The sequence below is a fragment of the Mixophyes fleayi genome, chromosome 5 (genome assembly GCF_038048845.1).
Source record: "Mixophyes fleayi isolate aMixFle1 chromosome 5, aMixFle1.hap1, whole genome shotgun sequence".
In the NCBI taxonomy this organism is placed as follows: Eukaryota; Metazoa; Chordata; class Amphibia; order Anura; family Limnodynastidae; genus Mixophyes; species Mixophyes fleayi.
Window position 1 is genome coordinate 116,902,015 of NC_134406.1, and position 17,529 is coordinate 116,919,543.

The window sequence follows — 17,529 nt, forward strand, 5'->3', positions numbered from 1 at the left end:
TTGTCATGGGATTGACACTTTAAAAATGGTGTTTCAATGCCCCACATATGAATCCCTTTGCAAATGACAATATATGAATATAGATAGAAAAATGAAGGTCTCTGAAAATCACTGTGCACTGCAGAGGTAAGTTTAGTAATTTCTTTATAAAATTTTATTCACATTTCCTGTAATAAGGAAACATATTACAAGCTCATTGACAATAATACTGCCAAATAATCTGTAATCAATATGTCACTGCTAATCATGTAAAGAACAAATAATTTTACATACTAATAATCTTCTTTACAGTAAGACATAAGATGGCATTAAAAAATCTAATAATTTTATGAACAAAAATAAAAGTCTGACGTTTTTATTTGCTGCCACATTATGTTGTTAGAAGTTCCCACATGAAGACATTTGAGGAGAAACATTAAGTCATCTATGAATAGGTGCATGCACAATGGCATTTTGAAATATTTGTGTCATACCACTCCCCATACTTTCACAGAAAAAAAGCTCTTGTTTAAAAACAGGCTTATGTCTAACCATCAGTAATGCTTCTCCTCTCATGGTTGAATTCCACCCTCATTGGTCTGCCTGCTCAGTGGTTTGTAAATGAGCTGTCAAATGTAGGTAGTAAATTGTCTTAAAAGTGACAGTTCCGACGTGACTATTAAGATCTCACCTGCACATACATGGCGCAAAGAGCAGAAATCTGCTGTAATCTATAAAAAAAACAATCAGAGGTTTGACTTTATTAGTCCAGTGCACTAAACTAGACTAATGAAAGTAAATAACTAGTTGATACAGCAGATTTATGCCATTTGCAGCTTGTTTTATTTAAGACATGCAATGTACCGAAGAAAGATACGGTCCACAATATGCATTGGAGGGCCATACATCCAGCGGACTAAGTTAAACACAATGCAAATTATTACTTAACAAAGTGCTCTTTTAATTGTAACTTATTTGTGTTCCGCTGATCTACCAACTTGGGAGGGTGTCTTCGCTCCTGCCAACAGCATGTTGTTGACGAAAGCCCGCCTTGTCAAGAGCTAGGGGAGCATTCCCAGAATGACACTGGGGGATCTTAGTCCAGCTGAGGCACCTTTCTCATACAGGCAGCATGCCATCTATTGACAACAATCTTGCGTCAGGAGCAAGCACAGCCTCCCTTGACCATGAAGACATTTTCAAAAATAAAATGATATCATAAAATAAATAACAAATGGAGCAGACAATGCGCACCCTAAAATGTTTTCAAACGGCTTCAGTTTTGTTTTTTTTGTAGCAGAAATATCTTTTTGGTTCAGTAACCAATATTAATGTGCGTGTAATAGAAATTGTTGCATAAACTCTTAGGTACTGTTAAAAAGAAATTCTACACACATAGACATACATTGTGCGTGGCACTTACTGGTAATACAATAACTTTGAAGGCATGTAGTGTAGTACTGTATAAAATACATTTGCATAAGTAATATCTCAAACAGTATCAGGTATTTTTAAGCAATAAGATTTTCAAAGGCTTTCAAACTGTCTGGCAAATGGAGTAAAAGCAAATACTAAAATGCACCTAGGGAAGTACAGACAAGACATCTGGCTTTTTTCTCCAGCAATTTGTGTGGTGAGTATATAGGCAAAATGGAGGGTGAATTTAAAAAAGGGAAAAATCAGCATGTTCATTTGTACCATTCACTGACACATTTACAAAATGTCCTGGGAAGATGGAGATCACAGCATACAGTATAAAAACGTAGAGTTATCTGCTGTACGTAATGGGTCGCGAATCCATCCTATGACGATTCAGAAAGGCAGTAATGCAAGACCATTCCCTCATCGAGGTAGAACAATGTTTTTTCAGATCAGGCAAACCAGGTAAGAAACCAATGAATGTGTTTCAGTTCAGAAAAAAACATTTACATTTTTATTCCTTCTTGATGGCTAAGCTGTGAAAGTGTTTTCTTGATGCGTAAAGCAGTGAGCCTCGCTGCACCATTTGCATACCAACATTCCCGCATTATTTTGGCCATCACTCGCAATGCCTGGTAATGAATAAAAAAAATTGCACTTAAACATGAAAGTTAAATTGCATAAATTCAATTTAATAAATTTGCATAAGTTTAAACAAAAATGAATGCAGAAAGAGAAAATACAATAATACACAGAGAATAAGAATAGCCTAAAAACATAACACAGACATAGCAGTCACCACACTCTGAAAGTGGAGCAAAATTAAATTATCAACAAACCCGATACAAAGCCTAAAGCCTGACTAACCTGACATAATTTAAGGTCCGCAGGTTAAGTCCTACAACCTTCAAAAGGGCAGAACTTTACCCTTAATTTCAATAATGAAAATAACCCACAAAATAACTGCAGAACCCAGGCATTACTCATCCAAAAAGTCCCTACATGCCCTTCACTTGCTCAAAAATAGCTCTACATGCCCTCACATCCACACTTGCCACAAAATGCCCCCACATGCCCTCAGACTACACATATCTCACATGCACTTCAACCTCCCCACATGCCTAACAATACTCACACAAATCAAAGCCAAAAGAGAAATGAGTGAAAGCACATGGTGCAGAAAGTACTGCACTCTCTCTTCTGAATGGAGGCAGCAGGCTTCTGCATCATGTGACCACTGTACACTGCAGAGCAGTCACACAGCACAATCAATCATTCTTCTTTTCTGTTTTATAACAATAAAATAGAGAATAAATCACATCTTGAGCACAGTGTTGGGGACCACAAGTGAAGGTTCAACGGCCTTCTGCAGGCATGCTGGCTGCCTGTTGCCCACCACTGGCCTATTTGCTAAAAAGAAAAACAAAAAACAAAAACACGTGTATGGGCAATGATTCCATTGAATTCTAAATACTAATAAGTAATCTTTTACTTGCAGTTTACTAATTGGAGCAATATTTTTCTTAGTTCACTTTGTTCTCGACACCTTTTAAAAATAAAGGGAATGTTAACTCAAAAAGTTAGTGTGTGAAAAAGTCTCCCAAACGTTTACCCTTCTGTAGACATATCAACAAATTCAACCTGTCTCTGTCCTAGGTCAAAGCAGTAAGCACCATCAAGCCTTATATTCAAAGTAATGGAGCTGACACAACCAACCATTCTCGAATTCAACACAGCTGACAGCTGGAGCTTACAGGCTAAATTAACCTATTAACCTACTAGCATGTTTTTGAGTGTGGGAGGAAACCGGAGTACCTGAAGGAAACCAACGCAAACACGAGGCGATCATACAAACACACAGATAAGGCGTTGGTCGGGAATTGAACTAATGACCCCAGCACTGTGAACAGAGGTGCTAACCACTAAGCAACCGTGCTGCCAAATTCACTCGGTTATTGCTGGTCATGATAATAACAGCAGCATTTTACAATGTATATTGGAAAGTTAAAAGATTAGTTTTAATATCATATCATAGTGATTGTGTAGGCAGTGCTTCTACTAAAGTTTGTAAGGAAAGAAGTAGTTAGTTTAACTATTTGAAACTGATCACATATGCAAATTTTTCTCCAAGTGTTAAAACATGTATTTGCATGCAATTATAATAAACATATGAAAAAAAGTGTAATAAAAGTCACCTGGTCTTAAAAACATACTTTTTTCGCCCCTCATGATTTTTATATATTAGTATATAGTTAACACTGGGTCACGAAGAAAAAAAAAAAAAAAAAAAAAAGTATGTGGACACCTCTTCTACTTAATGTGGCCATTTCAGCCAGAACCGATGGCTAACATATTAATAAAATCAAGCATACAGCAATGCAATCTCCATACTCAAACATTAGCAGTAGAATCAGTTTTACTGAACAGCTCAGTGAATTTCATCATACCATTGTTATAAGTTGCCACCATTTCAACAAATCAGTTTGTCAAATTTTAGCCTTGCTAGAAATACCCCGGTCAACGGTAATTGCTGTTATACTTAGGTGGAAATATCTGGAGTAAAAAGAAACAGATCAGCTGCCAAGTGGTAGACCACACAAGCTGTCCTCAGTTGCAACTACTGAGTGCCAAAATGCCTCTGGAAGCAATGTCAAAATGGCTTGTCGGCAGCTTTGTGGATTAAGTTTCCATGGCCGAGCAACCACACAGAAGCCTCATATCACCATGCACAATGTCAAGCATTGACTGGAGAGGTGTAAAAAACACTGCCATTGGACTCTGGAGCAGTGGAAATGATTTCTTTGAAGTGACAAATTGACACTTCTGACAGTCAATAAGTTACCCATCCAAATAAGTACTGCCTATTGTAAAGTTTGGTGGAAGAGGAAGAATGGTCTGGGGCTGTTTTTCATGATTTGGCCTGGGTTCCTTAGTGAAGGGAAATCTATATGCTATAGCATAGAAGTACATTTCTTGAGTTCGGTGTGAAAAAACTTGACTGACCTGCACATAGCCTTGACCTCAACCACTTCCAATATCTTTGGGGTAAACTGGAACACCAACTGAGAACCAGGCTACTAAACCTAACTAATGCACTTGTGGCTGAATAGATGCAAATCCTCGCGGTCATGATCCAAATACTAGAGGATGGGAAAAAAATGGAGGTGCAGTAAAAAAGGGAGGCGTACAACAAGATTAACGGCAATCATGATACAACAGTATTGCACATATCCTTCTGAAGTACAATAAAATATTGGAGAAGATAATGGCAAGGAACATTCTAAAATTATGTTCTGAGACAAGAAGAGCAAAGTTATGAGACGAAGGGGACCAGAGGCTGCATGTGCATAGAATCTCCAGGCTGAAGCCTCCCAATGGGAGGAAGGTATATGGCATATGATAGCATTTATGATGTGCCATATTAGACTTTGTGTGTGTTTAAGATTGGCAGGAACAGGTCTTAGGAGCAAGAAGTATTAAAAGGGACTGGGGACATGTGTACATTCATAATATTAAATACTAGAGAGTAGCCCTCTTTCCACATTGGAGTTTATCCTGGGCATATCCAAAAGAGGTAGGGCGGGGTGCCCTTGTGCTCAGGAGAAGAACTCCAACAGAGTTGTTGAATTTGAAAGATGATTGTGCATTAAAGAAAAGGCACTCAAATGGTCCCTTCGCTCGTACACACTTAAGTGGGAGACAAAGCAACATGATTTTCATCCATACATCTGGGTTCAGGGTCTCACTATGTCACACTCCCTCGCAAATTCATGAGCCCCCTTAGTCCAGCCAACAAAAGGAGTTGATAAATGGTGGTAACAAACCTTAGGCAGAGGCCCGAAGCCAATATACGGTTTCAAGTGTATATCGCTGGGGAGGGGTGCGGCCTTTGCAGTACCTGCTGCAAAAATAGCACAACTGAAAATATTAAAAACAGGCATACATCCGAAATATCATACTTGATAAAGTAGAAGTTGCAAAGAGGCTCCTTGTCCATGAAAAACAGCATTCCCCGAGATAATACACGTAGAGAAGGATCTGTGATTAAGGCCAGGAGAGAAAGCTGTGTATTCCTAAATTGGGATGAGAGGGGTGGGAGTTGTTACAAGAGCAAATCTATGATCCCATATTTTAAGGGACAATACTACTTTTGAGTGTGTTGTCAACTCAGGACCCCTGCTCTAAGGGGGAACCCAGAAAGAAGAGATAGAGGCTGTATTACCGAGTACAGATTCAGTTGCCTCCCAAACTCTAGTTCCACAGATCACATTGGCCCAAATGGGGTATATGGAAAAAAAAAAGTTTTAAATTGGGGGCTCCAAGCCTCCTCCTCTGCATGTGAAAATACATTATTCACAAATCTGCAGACATCTTCCCACCCAGATGAACTTCATCATTTTGCACTGCAGGTCCTCAAGACCTTTTGTTGGTGTGTCAATCTGAAGAGCCTGGAACACGTACAGTAGTCTAGGCAGAGCATTCATTTCAACAGAATTGGGCTGCCCAGGGAGTTCAATTTATGAAGGGCAGTCTATGTTCTGAAAAGGTACTGGATAGTTTGCTGAATAGAACTGGTTGTACATTCTAAATAGGAAAATTCCAGGGTATTTGTTAATGTGATTTTTTTCCACATAAAGTTGTAATATGCAGCCAGCTTAATCTTACATTCTGGCAGTAGATTAAGATCTAGTACTTCTGATTTTTTTGAGTTAATTAAGGCTTCACTGAAGGAAAGAATATCCAGCTCCAGGTTTGGTAATATAATGATAGGGTTTCATACAGTCAGTAAGATGTCACCACCTGCCCTCAAATCTCCCGCACGGTCAATAACACCACAATTTCTTTAGACTCCCAAGCCTGTTGCCTTGGTGTAATACTTGACTCCGCCCTCTGCTTTATTCCTCACATCCAGACTCTCTCACAGTCCTGTCGATTCCCCCTTAAAAACATTGCCAGAATATGCCCTTTTCTTACTCAACATGCTACCAAAACTCTAACCCATTCTCTCACAATCTCCCGTCTTGACTAATGCAACCTCCTACTATCTGGCATTATTGACACTCATATATCCACACTTCAATGCATCCTAAATGCTGCTGCAAGACTGATCTTTCTCTCTCACTGCTCCACATCTGCTGTACCATTTTGCAAATCTCTACACTGACTTCCTGTCTCTTCTAGAATCAAATTCAAAATTACTCACCCTTACCTACAAAGCCCTCAACAACAGTATTCCTGCATACATCTCAAATCTCATATCAAAATACTCGCCCTCTTAGATCTACATCTGACCTGTGCCTTGTCTCGTCTCTGGCAACCACCTCTCAATCCCGCCTACAAGACTTTTACCGTGCTGCTCCCCACTTATGGAATTCCCTACCATGCTCAGACTTTCCCACGGCCTTCAAAAACTTTAGATGCTCTTTGAAAACCCATCTCTTTTTTTATTTAGAGGTGACCTTATCCCCGATAACACTATTCACATTAGTGCATCCTCACAACTGTCCCAATCTCCACAAATGCTCCTCTTGTTTCAGCTGTGCCCTCTTCCACTTAGAATGTAAGCTCTCTAATGAGCAGGGTCCTTCATATACTTTGTTTTCATGTCTGTATTTATTTTGTCTACATTGTATGTCCTAGTTTTATGTATGTACTGTTTTCCCTACTGTACAGCACTGGGGAGCACTGTGGCACCTTACAAACCTACAATAATAATAAAATAATAATCAGTGATGTAATGAGAATTTGTCCACCCAGGAGCCAACACATATAATTCTGAGTTTTGAGGCAAACGGCTCCATCATTAGTAACAAAGCTCAATGGGGAGTGTGGGGCCCCCATGCCTTGTACTAATGCTTATATCAAAAGAAATTGAGACAAATCCGTTAGCTACGACAGAGGCTGTTGGATTGTGGTACAGCACTGCCCACCCTGAGTAAGCTGCCCCTAGAAGATTTTTCCGCATAAAGGGACAAATACCTTATTGAATGCTATATCAGTATATAAGGCCATCACCAGGGTGAATCCGCCCTTGTGGAGTTGCCATAAACTTTAGCTCCCCATAAGATGGTGTGACAGGAGCTCCTATGTCTCCTGTCATGGTGCTGGGGATCAGCTGGGCCTGCCTTGTCACCGTCCCCTTTCTTTATCCCAAATGCGTCCCTTATAAAAGCTATAGGAGGAGCTTAACTGCCACCACCAGGCTCCTTCACCGGCACCTAGAACCACTCATTCCGTAATTCTTGCTGCTAGTAGATCCCCTTGCTAGGCACCTGGGCTGGTACTCCTCACTTCTTCCTTCAGAGCAAATTTGCTGTGGTCTGTTCCCCCTGGCCTCTCACAATGGCCAGAGCTGCAGGATAGCGCGCAGAAAGTTATTTTTAGATGCTGGGCCCCAGCCTCAGAAAAGCTGAATAACAGATTAGAGTGGTCTAATATATAGGTCAGAGGAATAAAAGCAGGTAAGTAGGCGTCAAAGCAGGATCTTAAACCAGTGACGTTTATTTGCTCAGAAAGGGTCCTTCGTTACACACTAGTTGGAGTTAGTGATCATACAGAAGAACAGATTATTATAATTATCATCATCATATATTTGTTAGGCGCCACAAGGTTTCTGCAACGCCGTACCTAGTACAAACAGAAGACCATACAGGGCGACATAGTACAGAGCAATAAACACAAAGTACCAGTACTTCAGAAACTCCGGGCAGACATATGGGCGAAGATGGAGCAGAAGAACAGGTATGGAGACAGGAGGGGAGAGGGGCCCTGCTCATACGAGCTCACATCCTAAGGGAGGGTGAACAAACAGGAACAAGAGGGAGCAATTAAAGTAAGGGAGAGAAAGGCGGGGCTAGGGGAGAGAGGGGAGAATGAGAGAAGCAGGTAAGCGAAGGAGCAACAAGGTTAGGGTTAAGTGGATGGTTGGTAGGCTTTGAGGAACAGGTGAGCTTTAAGTGCCCGTTTGAAGGAGCACAGACTGGGTGAGAGACGAATGGAGCGAGAGAGGTCGTTCCAGTGCAGGAGAGCAGCTCAGGAGAAGTCTTGGATTCTGGAGTGGGAAGAGGTGATCAGAGTGGAGGAGAGGCTACGGTCATTGGCCGAGCGCAGGGAGCGGGCAGGGGTGTGAATATTGAGGAGGTTAGAGATATAGGGGGCAGTAGACTGGGAGAGAGCTTTGTAAGTGGTGGTATAATACAGGTGAAACAACACAAAAAACATCTCTTTATATACTGTTTCTGCACACATATTGGCAGGGGGTAAACCAGTACCCTTCACTACCTGGTACCACAAAGTCTGAGATATTACATTCAATGTTTAGCATCCGGGTGTAATATATTCTCTAAACCTGGATTTAATGCAATTGGAAATTAATAAATTTCACATCAATCTGTGAGTTCCTAAATTAGGTTCCCGGTCTCTTTAAGACACAGGATTAAAGGCTAATGACCCCTTCTGTGCATTCAGGCTAAACAGATGTGTTAGTCACTCACAGATGAAAGGCCTAATTAGTATAGGTTTTCCTTTGTTAGAAATACAAATTTCCTCTAACATAGCCTACTGCATCCAAAAATCGATAGATTTCAAATACAAAAATCAGTACATTTGCAATGATTTACATCGGCGTACTGAACCACTAATTTAAATAAATATATAATACGTTATTAGCTATCAAGCCACACATGGAGTTAAATAAGTCTACTAAAATGGTGGTGAGGTGTCTTTGAAATAATTGCAATAAATCACAGGGAGCCCATCGGACCAAAGGCAGACTACTCATAAGGTATTTATAGCCTGAGCGACCTCCTTAGGAGAGGCGTCTTTAGAGATTGGCTTGTTGTGAACTGCTAGGTTTAGGAAGTCAACAGAAGTCAAAATACTGCTTTTTTTACCTTCTTGTTCGGTCTGATTTTTGAAGTGGCAAGGCAAGTTGTAGAGGTTTGCAATTCTTGTAAACACTTTGCAATTTATTTTAGGAGGCTATCATCCCTCTAAATATCTCTAACTATGTAGCGGATCAGCAATGTAACTTTGCATATGATAGTTTAGAGCAGTCTTGAAAAGCCTGTAACTCTAGATTAGCATTCCCTGACGGGCTCTGGTTGTTAGGGCATAATGGAATTTGAAGTTTCACAACAGTGTGAGCTACAGAATGAGTACCTAGGGTGAAGTGTATAAAGTAATAAAACATCCCTTTTTTTAAAAAAGTAATGTATGTAATTCAATAAATATGCAATATAAATCTCCTCTTCATATATAGGTTAGGAAGAGCCTTGGTGACTTCTAATATCCATCTAACATATTGTACAGTATGAACTATCCTCTGTATGGCACACATAATTATAAAGTTCTATTCATCTTTATTAACTACTTTATTTGAATACTCCAAATAGTATCTAAATATTTTTGTCATTTTTCATACTGAACACAGTAAATTGTTCATCAGTAGTAAATTGTTCATCAGTTGCAAAAGCCAAGGCAAGGTGTTTATTAAAATTAATACTTACTTCACAACTTTGCCATCTGTTTGGAATGTTTGGTCTTAGTTTCTGCTCACAAACCACTTTCCTCATCTCCTCTACTGATGGGTCGGAGGGTACAAGATCATAATAAGGTAACTGATAATCTTCATGAATTCCTATTAAAATATAGTAACGTGAATAACAAAACGGTGAGGGGAAACAAAGTATGTTAAAGCAAAACCACACATTAGGCATATCATTTCAGTTAACAACTTGATTATCAAAACTGTTATACCGAAACCTGTGGTAGTAAGGAGTTAAGTAAAAGCCTATTAGTGAAAAACAATCATCCATATAACACAAAACATAAATCACTTGAGCTCAAGGAAAAATATAAAAACAAAAAAACAAAATATATCATTAATACCCCCCAAAAAACTATATATGCAAAGAAAAAACGAAAGACTTATTAATATGTTGAGGTGGAAACGAAGAATAGGGAGGCTGGATTATCTTATAATAGCAAAATAGACACACAAGAGGGTTGGCGAGAGCCAATAGGAACACCGGTCATCTGAATTATATACACAGAGAACTGATTGGAGGAATAAGACACAGAACCTCGGGCAAGTATTCTCTTTGCCAAACTGTGTGCTCATTTTAACCCCCTAGTCTATTGATGATTTATCCCTTTACATCATTTATCAATACATCTTAAAGAGTTATTCCCCATATCTGATAGATCAGTGATGGCTAACCTGTGACACTCCAGGGGGTAAATGTATCAATATGCGGGTTCTTCAACACCCGCGTGTTCAGCCTCTTCCGCGATTAAATTTCAAGCAGCGCTGCATTGTAAAGGGTTAACTTCCCTTTACAATGCAGCGCCGCTTGAAATTTAATCGCGGAAGAGGCTGAACACGCGGGTGTTGAAGAACCCGCATATTGATACATTTACCCCCAGGTGTTGTGAAACTACAAGTCCCAGCATGTTCTGCCAGCTATCAGGCTAAATATCTACTGGCAAAGCATGCTGGGGCTTGTAGTTTCACAACACCTGGAGTGTCACAGGTTAGTCATCACTGTGATAGATTGTCAGATTTTCTACCAGGCACGGATTCAGATTATTTAAGTATCTTCTTTAAAGACTTTTAGCAATATTTTACAGTCAATTAATATTAGATGAATGGTATCTGCTTGAATCTCTTCAGAAAATGTCAGAAAGTCCAGAAAGGAAACAATTCTAAATAAAAAATTCTCCCCGAAAAAACAAACACTCATGTTATTTTTACAAAGGCAAGGAACCTGAAAGATATTCTAGCTCTAAGCACATTACATAAAAATAATAATTATTAAAGAGTAATTGGGATAAAAAGTGTGGGCATTGCAATATCAGCAAGTATGCAGATTATCGTTTTTTCTTGTTTTATATTGTTTACCTTTTATGGGCTATATACTGGACAACAATTATATTTTGTAACTGCTATCACTGTGGTCCACCTTTCAGATTACTCTTTATTTCATTTCTCATCAGTCTTTAACAAAATGGCTACTGAACATTTGCAATACATGGCTACAACAAAATGGCTGCTTGTCATATATATGCTCTTTATGGAGCTTAGTTTAAATAGATTAGAAACTAAATGTTTAATATATATTTTGAATAGATATATCAATGTTATAATATCAGTAAATTGGTGTTAAGAAAATCACCAAAGATGGGCGAATGGTATGCCAGTAGTAAAGATGCCACAGATTCATGCACATTTGATAGTGGATCAATTACTATAAACCTATTGAAAGAGGATCCAAGATAGGGTAATGTTGCTATCCTAGATAAAAATGCAAAAGTCTTTTTTGCACACATTTGCAAATGTATGTTTAAGCCATTTTGGATGGCTTAAACATACATTTGCAAATGTGTGCAACAAAGACTTTTGCATTTTTATCTACAGTAGAAACGGCAGATCTGTTGCTGGCTATAGCAGTGTGCTGGGGGAAAAAATGTTGCGTGTATGTTCCTTGCAGGATAACCCCACCCTTTCAAGCACCTGTTATGGCCTATAAATTGATTTGAGCAGCTTCCACTTCTGTAATGTTGCTATCCCCCTGATGAAGTCCAATTAAATTGAAGGACAAAAACACATTGGGATCACGTCGGGAATCTTACATTGAATGGATTAAAAGTAAGGAGCTGAAATTGTTTATATATTTTCTATTCTTTACACTGCTGTTTGTGCAATACTGTGTGCGTGTGTACTACTTGTGGGGACATTGACCTGTTTAAACACCAACACTGTGGGTACCTTGGTCGTAGCAGGGACAAAAAAATTAGATCCCCCACAAAACTTTGCAACACTAGTGAATGCAGGGGACCTTGCTAATATACTCTGCATACATTTTTGGCATGTCCCTCCGAGTCTCCTTTTTCGGACCAAAAGCTTTGTCTGTGTATCTGATATGGAAGGAAACGTGTGTTAGCATGCCACCACTACAGGTCAGTAGACCGTATGTACATAAATTTGACTATGAGCCAGAAGAGGAGGAGATTGCAGCTCTCCTACCCTTTCAGACCAAACGTGGATAAGACATGAACACATCCATCTCCTGCTGAAAGTAAAGCGAGGAGAGTGGAAAATGACAGTCCAGCGGTGGCAAACCGTAGGTACACAGACATGTTCTATGCACACTGATTCTTGACCTGATTACAGTGGTGTTTTAAACACAGAAGGTCGGAATAAAGCTGCGGTGTCTGTCCAAAAAACAGTGCTGACGGTAAGGCATATAACAAAAAGCAGTATTGCCTGTACTGTGAGAAGCCCCTCTCAAAGATCGTTTGGCATATGGACCATGTTCACAGTAACAAGACTGAGGTAGTTTGGGCCCTGAAAGTTCACAAGCACTCAAAAGGTGTGCCATGCAATTGGCACATTTTCGGTATAGGGGCAAGCACAAAACACGGAGGTTCTAAGGACAGTGCTGGAGAGCGGTACTATAATGAGTATCTGCAAGCAACAGTGAAGCATGGTGGAGGTTCCTTGCAAGTTTGGGGCTGCATTTTAGCAAATGGGGATTTGATCACGATTAATCGTGTCCTCAATGCTGAGAAATACAGGCAGGTACTTGCCAATGTCATTAAGAACCATCTTCAGTGTAAAGAAGAACAAGGAGCCCAGGGAGTGATGATATGGCCACCACAGAGCCCTGATCTCAACATCATCAAGTCTGTCTGAGATAACATGAAGAGACAGAAGGATTTGAGCAAGCCTACATCCATAGAAGATCTGTGGTTAGTTCTCCAAGATGTTTGGAACAACCTCCCTGCAGAGGTCCTTCAAAAACTGTGTGCACAGTGTTCTCCCCGGAAATATTTGCCAGCCTGGTGGCATTAAGAAGCAGCCAGTCGGCATTAAGAAGTAGCCAGGTGGGGGCAGTTGTAATACATTGTAATAATATTGAAAAATGTTGTAGGTTATTGCCCACACCTGCAAGGACCAGTGGTCAGACTAGTGGTCAGTGGTCTAACACACACTGCTGGCTGTAGTGCTCACATAGTGCCTGTCCTAATAGAAGAAACAATTGTTTATTCTATTATAATAGGACTCCGTTGGGCTCCAAGAGCCGGGGTGGTAAGTCAAAGCAGCTGGGTGGGGGCTAAAATATCTACCTGGACTAGATGTTGGGCAGGGTTAATTTAATCAAAATGGTCTTGCAACCAAAATTTTTGTATCCACTGCATCATTCCCCGGTTTATCTTCCGAGGAGGATTTTCTCCCAAATCAACAGATATGTCCTCTCTGGTCTTGTGGGGGGAAGGGGTGGTTGGGGGGAGCTCGAGTTAGACTAGCCTCCCTGTTTCATCCCAGAACGTTGGGTGTCTGGCCCTCCCTGATTTCAGGGCCTACTACTTTGCTGCCCGACAGCGGACCTCACTAGTTTCTTAGAGAATGTACAGGTTTTGACAGATCCCCCATACAGGCCCTATTGGGTACGAGAGTCACTAGAATGGTTCCACCACTACTTAAGCAGGCTTTAATGATCTGGAACATTGTAGCCTTGCAGCCCACCAGGTTGGATGTGGATACTCCATTAAGGGTTAATAGTACTATGCCGGAACTTTATAAATAAAGACATTTTCCCAGATGGAGGGCTGCAGGTATTTCCTCTCTGGGGCAATTATATTCTGGGGGCACCCTCAAATCTTTTGCAGAATTAGAAGTAAACTTTCCATTACCAAATAAATTATTCTATACATATAGTTATGTCACACCCCGATGGCACAATATGGTAGCACCTATCTCACCTTTGCTCCGCATCTTCTCTGTGTACTCCTTAAACGAGTGGGGTCCACAAAGACCATCTCAATGTTATATGCCAATTTACTCTCCATATTAATTCCCGATGACCTTTCTCGACGATGGGGTTGGAAACTCGATCTGGGTCCGTTGACTGACGAAGACTGGACCTGTATGCTCGACAGTGCCCATGAGGCACCAGGTATAGACTGGTTCAGCTGTACATTTTTCATAGAGTGCATTATTCTCCCCACAGGTTGGTCCACATGGGTGCCTGATCTGACTCTAAATGGTCCTAAATCGGGGGTTGCTCCGCTACTTTCTGGCACCTACACTGGGGCTGTCCTACAATAGGAGTCTTTTGGTCGCAGGTGCTGGAGTGTGTTCAAGACACAAGTATCAATATTAAACTGCTGTACCCAAAGACCTGCATATTTGGTCTGGGAGCGGATTTGTTGCGGGTAGGTCTGCAACCAGATATGTCCTTAATCTTTTTGCCCTAGCTAAGGTTGATAGAGTGTGGATGCCGCGAGAGGGGCCAGATTTCGGTACCTGGGTGGCCCTGGTTAATGTAGCTGTGGGGAACGAGCTATCGCCTATCAGTCCCGAGACAACATGCCAAAATAATACAAAGTATAGTCGAGATGGGTGAAGTCAAGGTATGCAGTTCATTCTCTGGCTGCAGATTTGATCCTATTTGAATATTAATTAACTCCTGGTCGGCTCTGGGGTTTGTTTCATCTAAACTCCCATAAACACTTTAGACACCACTAACCGATTCCTCTAATAGATGTATGTAGCTGTTTGTAATCAATATCGCTATCTATTCTGTATGGAAGGAGGTTGGGGACCGATATACAATCTAACAAACTGTCAGTTTCTATAACTAGTCATGTGTCACAGCTGTATTTTACCAGTAAATGCGATATATTTGGAGTTGTTAATAGGTTTTCCGTATCAAAGTGAAACGTAACTATCCTTGGAACGGTCAAGTATTTCAATTTCTTTTTCTTGTACTGTTTTTGTTAAAATCTTAATAAAAATAACAGATTTAAGAAGAAAAAAAAAAAAGAAAAAAAAAAAAAAAAAAAAAAGTCAGGTGGAGCACCCAGGAAATGTTTGGTATGTATACATGAAATCGGCAGGCTAATCGTGGCTTTTTTTTTTTTGCCGTTGGTAAAGCCGTTAACGATACCGCATCGTGTACCCAGCATAACAACTGGTGTGCCATGTCTTATGGACCCTTTAGTCACTCCCTTGATGTTGAAGGCTGAGAATTTGAACCAATGGATTAGCTGAATTTTATTTCAGAAGACAATATTATTATGAGACCTTTGGTTAAGGACCAAATCATACCTTTAGTAGGAGATGGTTGTTGACGCACAGATATATTAGGTAAAAATACTTATATCAAAATCTTTTTGTTTCTTCTTCTAAACAGTGGTGATGTTCATTCAAAAGTGGTAAAAATCATAATACATGTGAAAAAAAAAAAAAAAAAAAGAGCATAGCATAATACTGTTTTAACAATCCAATTTTATTGTAAACTACTGCCAATAGTGAAATGATGCCTTGATCCGAGTTTCTTTAGTCTTATCTCCCCTTGGGAATCCACTTACTAGACATCAATATAATTTGTGCATTATATGAGTGTTCGTTTTTGTCTATTCTTAACACTTCTTTCTACAGAGGTGAAAATCTTCTTCCTTTACCACCCTCTTGTGATTACACTTGCTAGCTGCAAAAAGAGATCAGAAGGTATATTTGTTGTCAATCTTTTCTTACAGATTCATTGATGTATTCTCCCCAGGTATATCAATTGAACATATGTGAAGGAAAAAATCTCTGCCAAAGACTACTCAAGACCGCCTGGAAAGAAGGTGGCACAGAATGTTTCCAGCCAGCAGCTAACTCACAGCTCAGGCAATAGGCCTAATTATCTTAATCTGTTGGTTAGCGGCCATAGGAACTGGGGCCACCAGTAGAAAGGGTTTCCGAAAGAAGGAATTTTCGCGGCACTCCCACCATAAGTGGAGGAAGGAGCCAGACCTCGAAAATCTCCTGCAACACAGGTCCGAAGTACTTGTAAAAGCTTATGTAGCCTAGTGGGAACATAGTACATGTTGTAGGAGCCTGTATGCGTTTTATTTTGACACATACTGAAATATTGACTGTATTGTCCCTTATCACGGTCACTATTCATCTTTGAGTGACGTTGCATGGTCGTCCACTCATTTTAGCCTGTGGGGATCTTTTGCTGCAGTACTGGGCATGATTAATTCCGAATAGAACACTGAAATTAGAACCTTTGAGAAGGCATGGCAAACAAAGACTCTGGCACGATGAGAGGTCCGTAAACTGAAGAGTTTTTTGACGTTTGCTGGAAGTGTCTAAACTGAAAGTATTGAATAAATATTCTGGTGGGGAAATTTAATTTTTCCTGTATCTGTGGTTCCTTATCTACTTCCCCTCTTTTCTCAAAATCATTAAGAAATATGATGCCAACAGCCAGTCAGTGATCAAGGGATTTTGCGTCCCACTCCAAGGGAAAGTCCCGATTGTTCAGAGTGGGATTGGAAAGAATAGATACACCGCTAGTGGGTAGCATTTGCAGGTATAGTCGCAAATTGATAAAGATAATGAGGTAACGGAGTAAAATTCAACACTTGTTAGTCACTAATGTCTGGGGAGCCAGAAGGGAGACCCAGAACTATAAGGTCTGGCCCAGTATAGAAGGAAAAAGCATTAGAGGAAGAAGGGATGTTCCATTACATGCACTAGGTAAGTAGCACCACCAGATATCTTCTAAAGTCTGGGATGCCAAAGATTCCTCCCTGAGTAGATCTCTGCATTATTGATAATCGTATCTGCATCTGTCTCTTAACCCAAATAAAAGTTGTGGTATTCTGCAGAGATTTGAGAAAGTGGGGGGAAACCTTGATTTGGCGAGTTTGATATAAATAGAGGAACCACAGTAATATGTTAATTTTGACAAAGTTAATACTGCCAATCCAGGTGATGCATTGATGTCATCTTTGATTCCGGAAAACAAATTGAGGGGTGGTTAGCTTGAAAAAGGCAGATACTTTCTGTATAACATGACATTTTTGTCAAATTATATCTGATGTTCAAAAGAATACCTGATAATACCATCTATCATGAAGGGGGCAAATTTTACTTTATGAGGAATCACTCTGAAATCATGATGCAGTTTTGATGAGTCATGAAGCAGATGTGGAAATTTCCAATTGACCTATGGAAACATTCTCAATGACCTATGTAAAATTCCTTGTTGTCAAGAGGACAAAACATAGAAATTGAAACAGGAGGATAACTTGAAGCTTAACAAAATCAGTCACCTGAAATTGCCAGAA

At 40.1% G+C, this 17,529-nt stretch overlaps 1 protein-coding gene across 1 annotated transcript in view; it reads right to left on the bottom strand.

The window, feature by feature from the left end:
- Positions 1-512: 512 nt before the first annotated feature.
- The window catches only part of TGFBR1 (transforming growth factor beta receptor 1), a 75,030-nt gene continuing 58,013 nt past the window's right edge, over positions 513-17,529 (bottom strand). Inside the window, exons 8-9 of the mRNA XM_075212750.1 lie at positions 9,906-10,036; positions 513-2,030 (exon numbers count right to left, since the gene is read on the bottom strand). Of these exons, the coding sequence (XP_075068851.1) occupies positions 1,905-2,030; positions 9,906-10,036 (257 nt within the window). The 3' untranslated portion in view covers positions 513-1,904. The remainder of the gene's footprint in view (positions 2,031-9,905; positions 10,037-17,529) is intronic.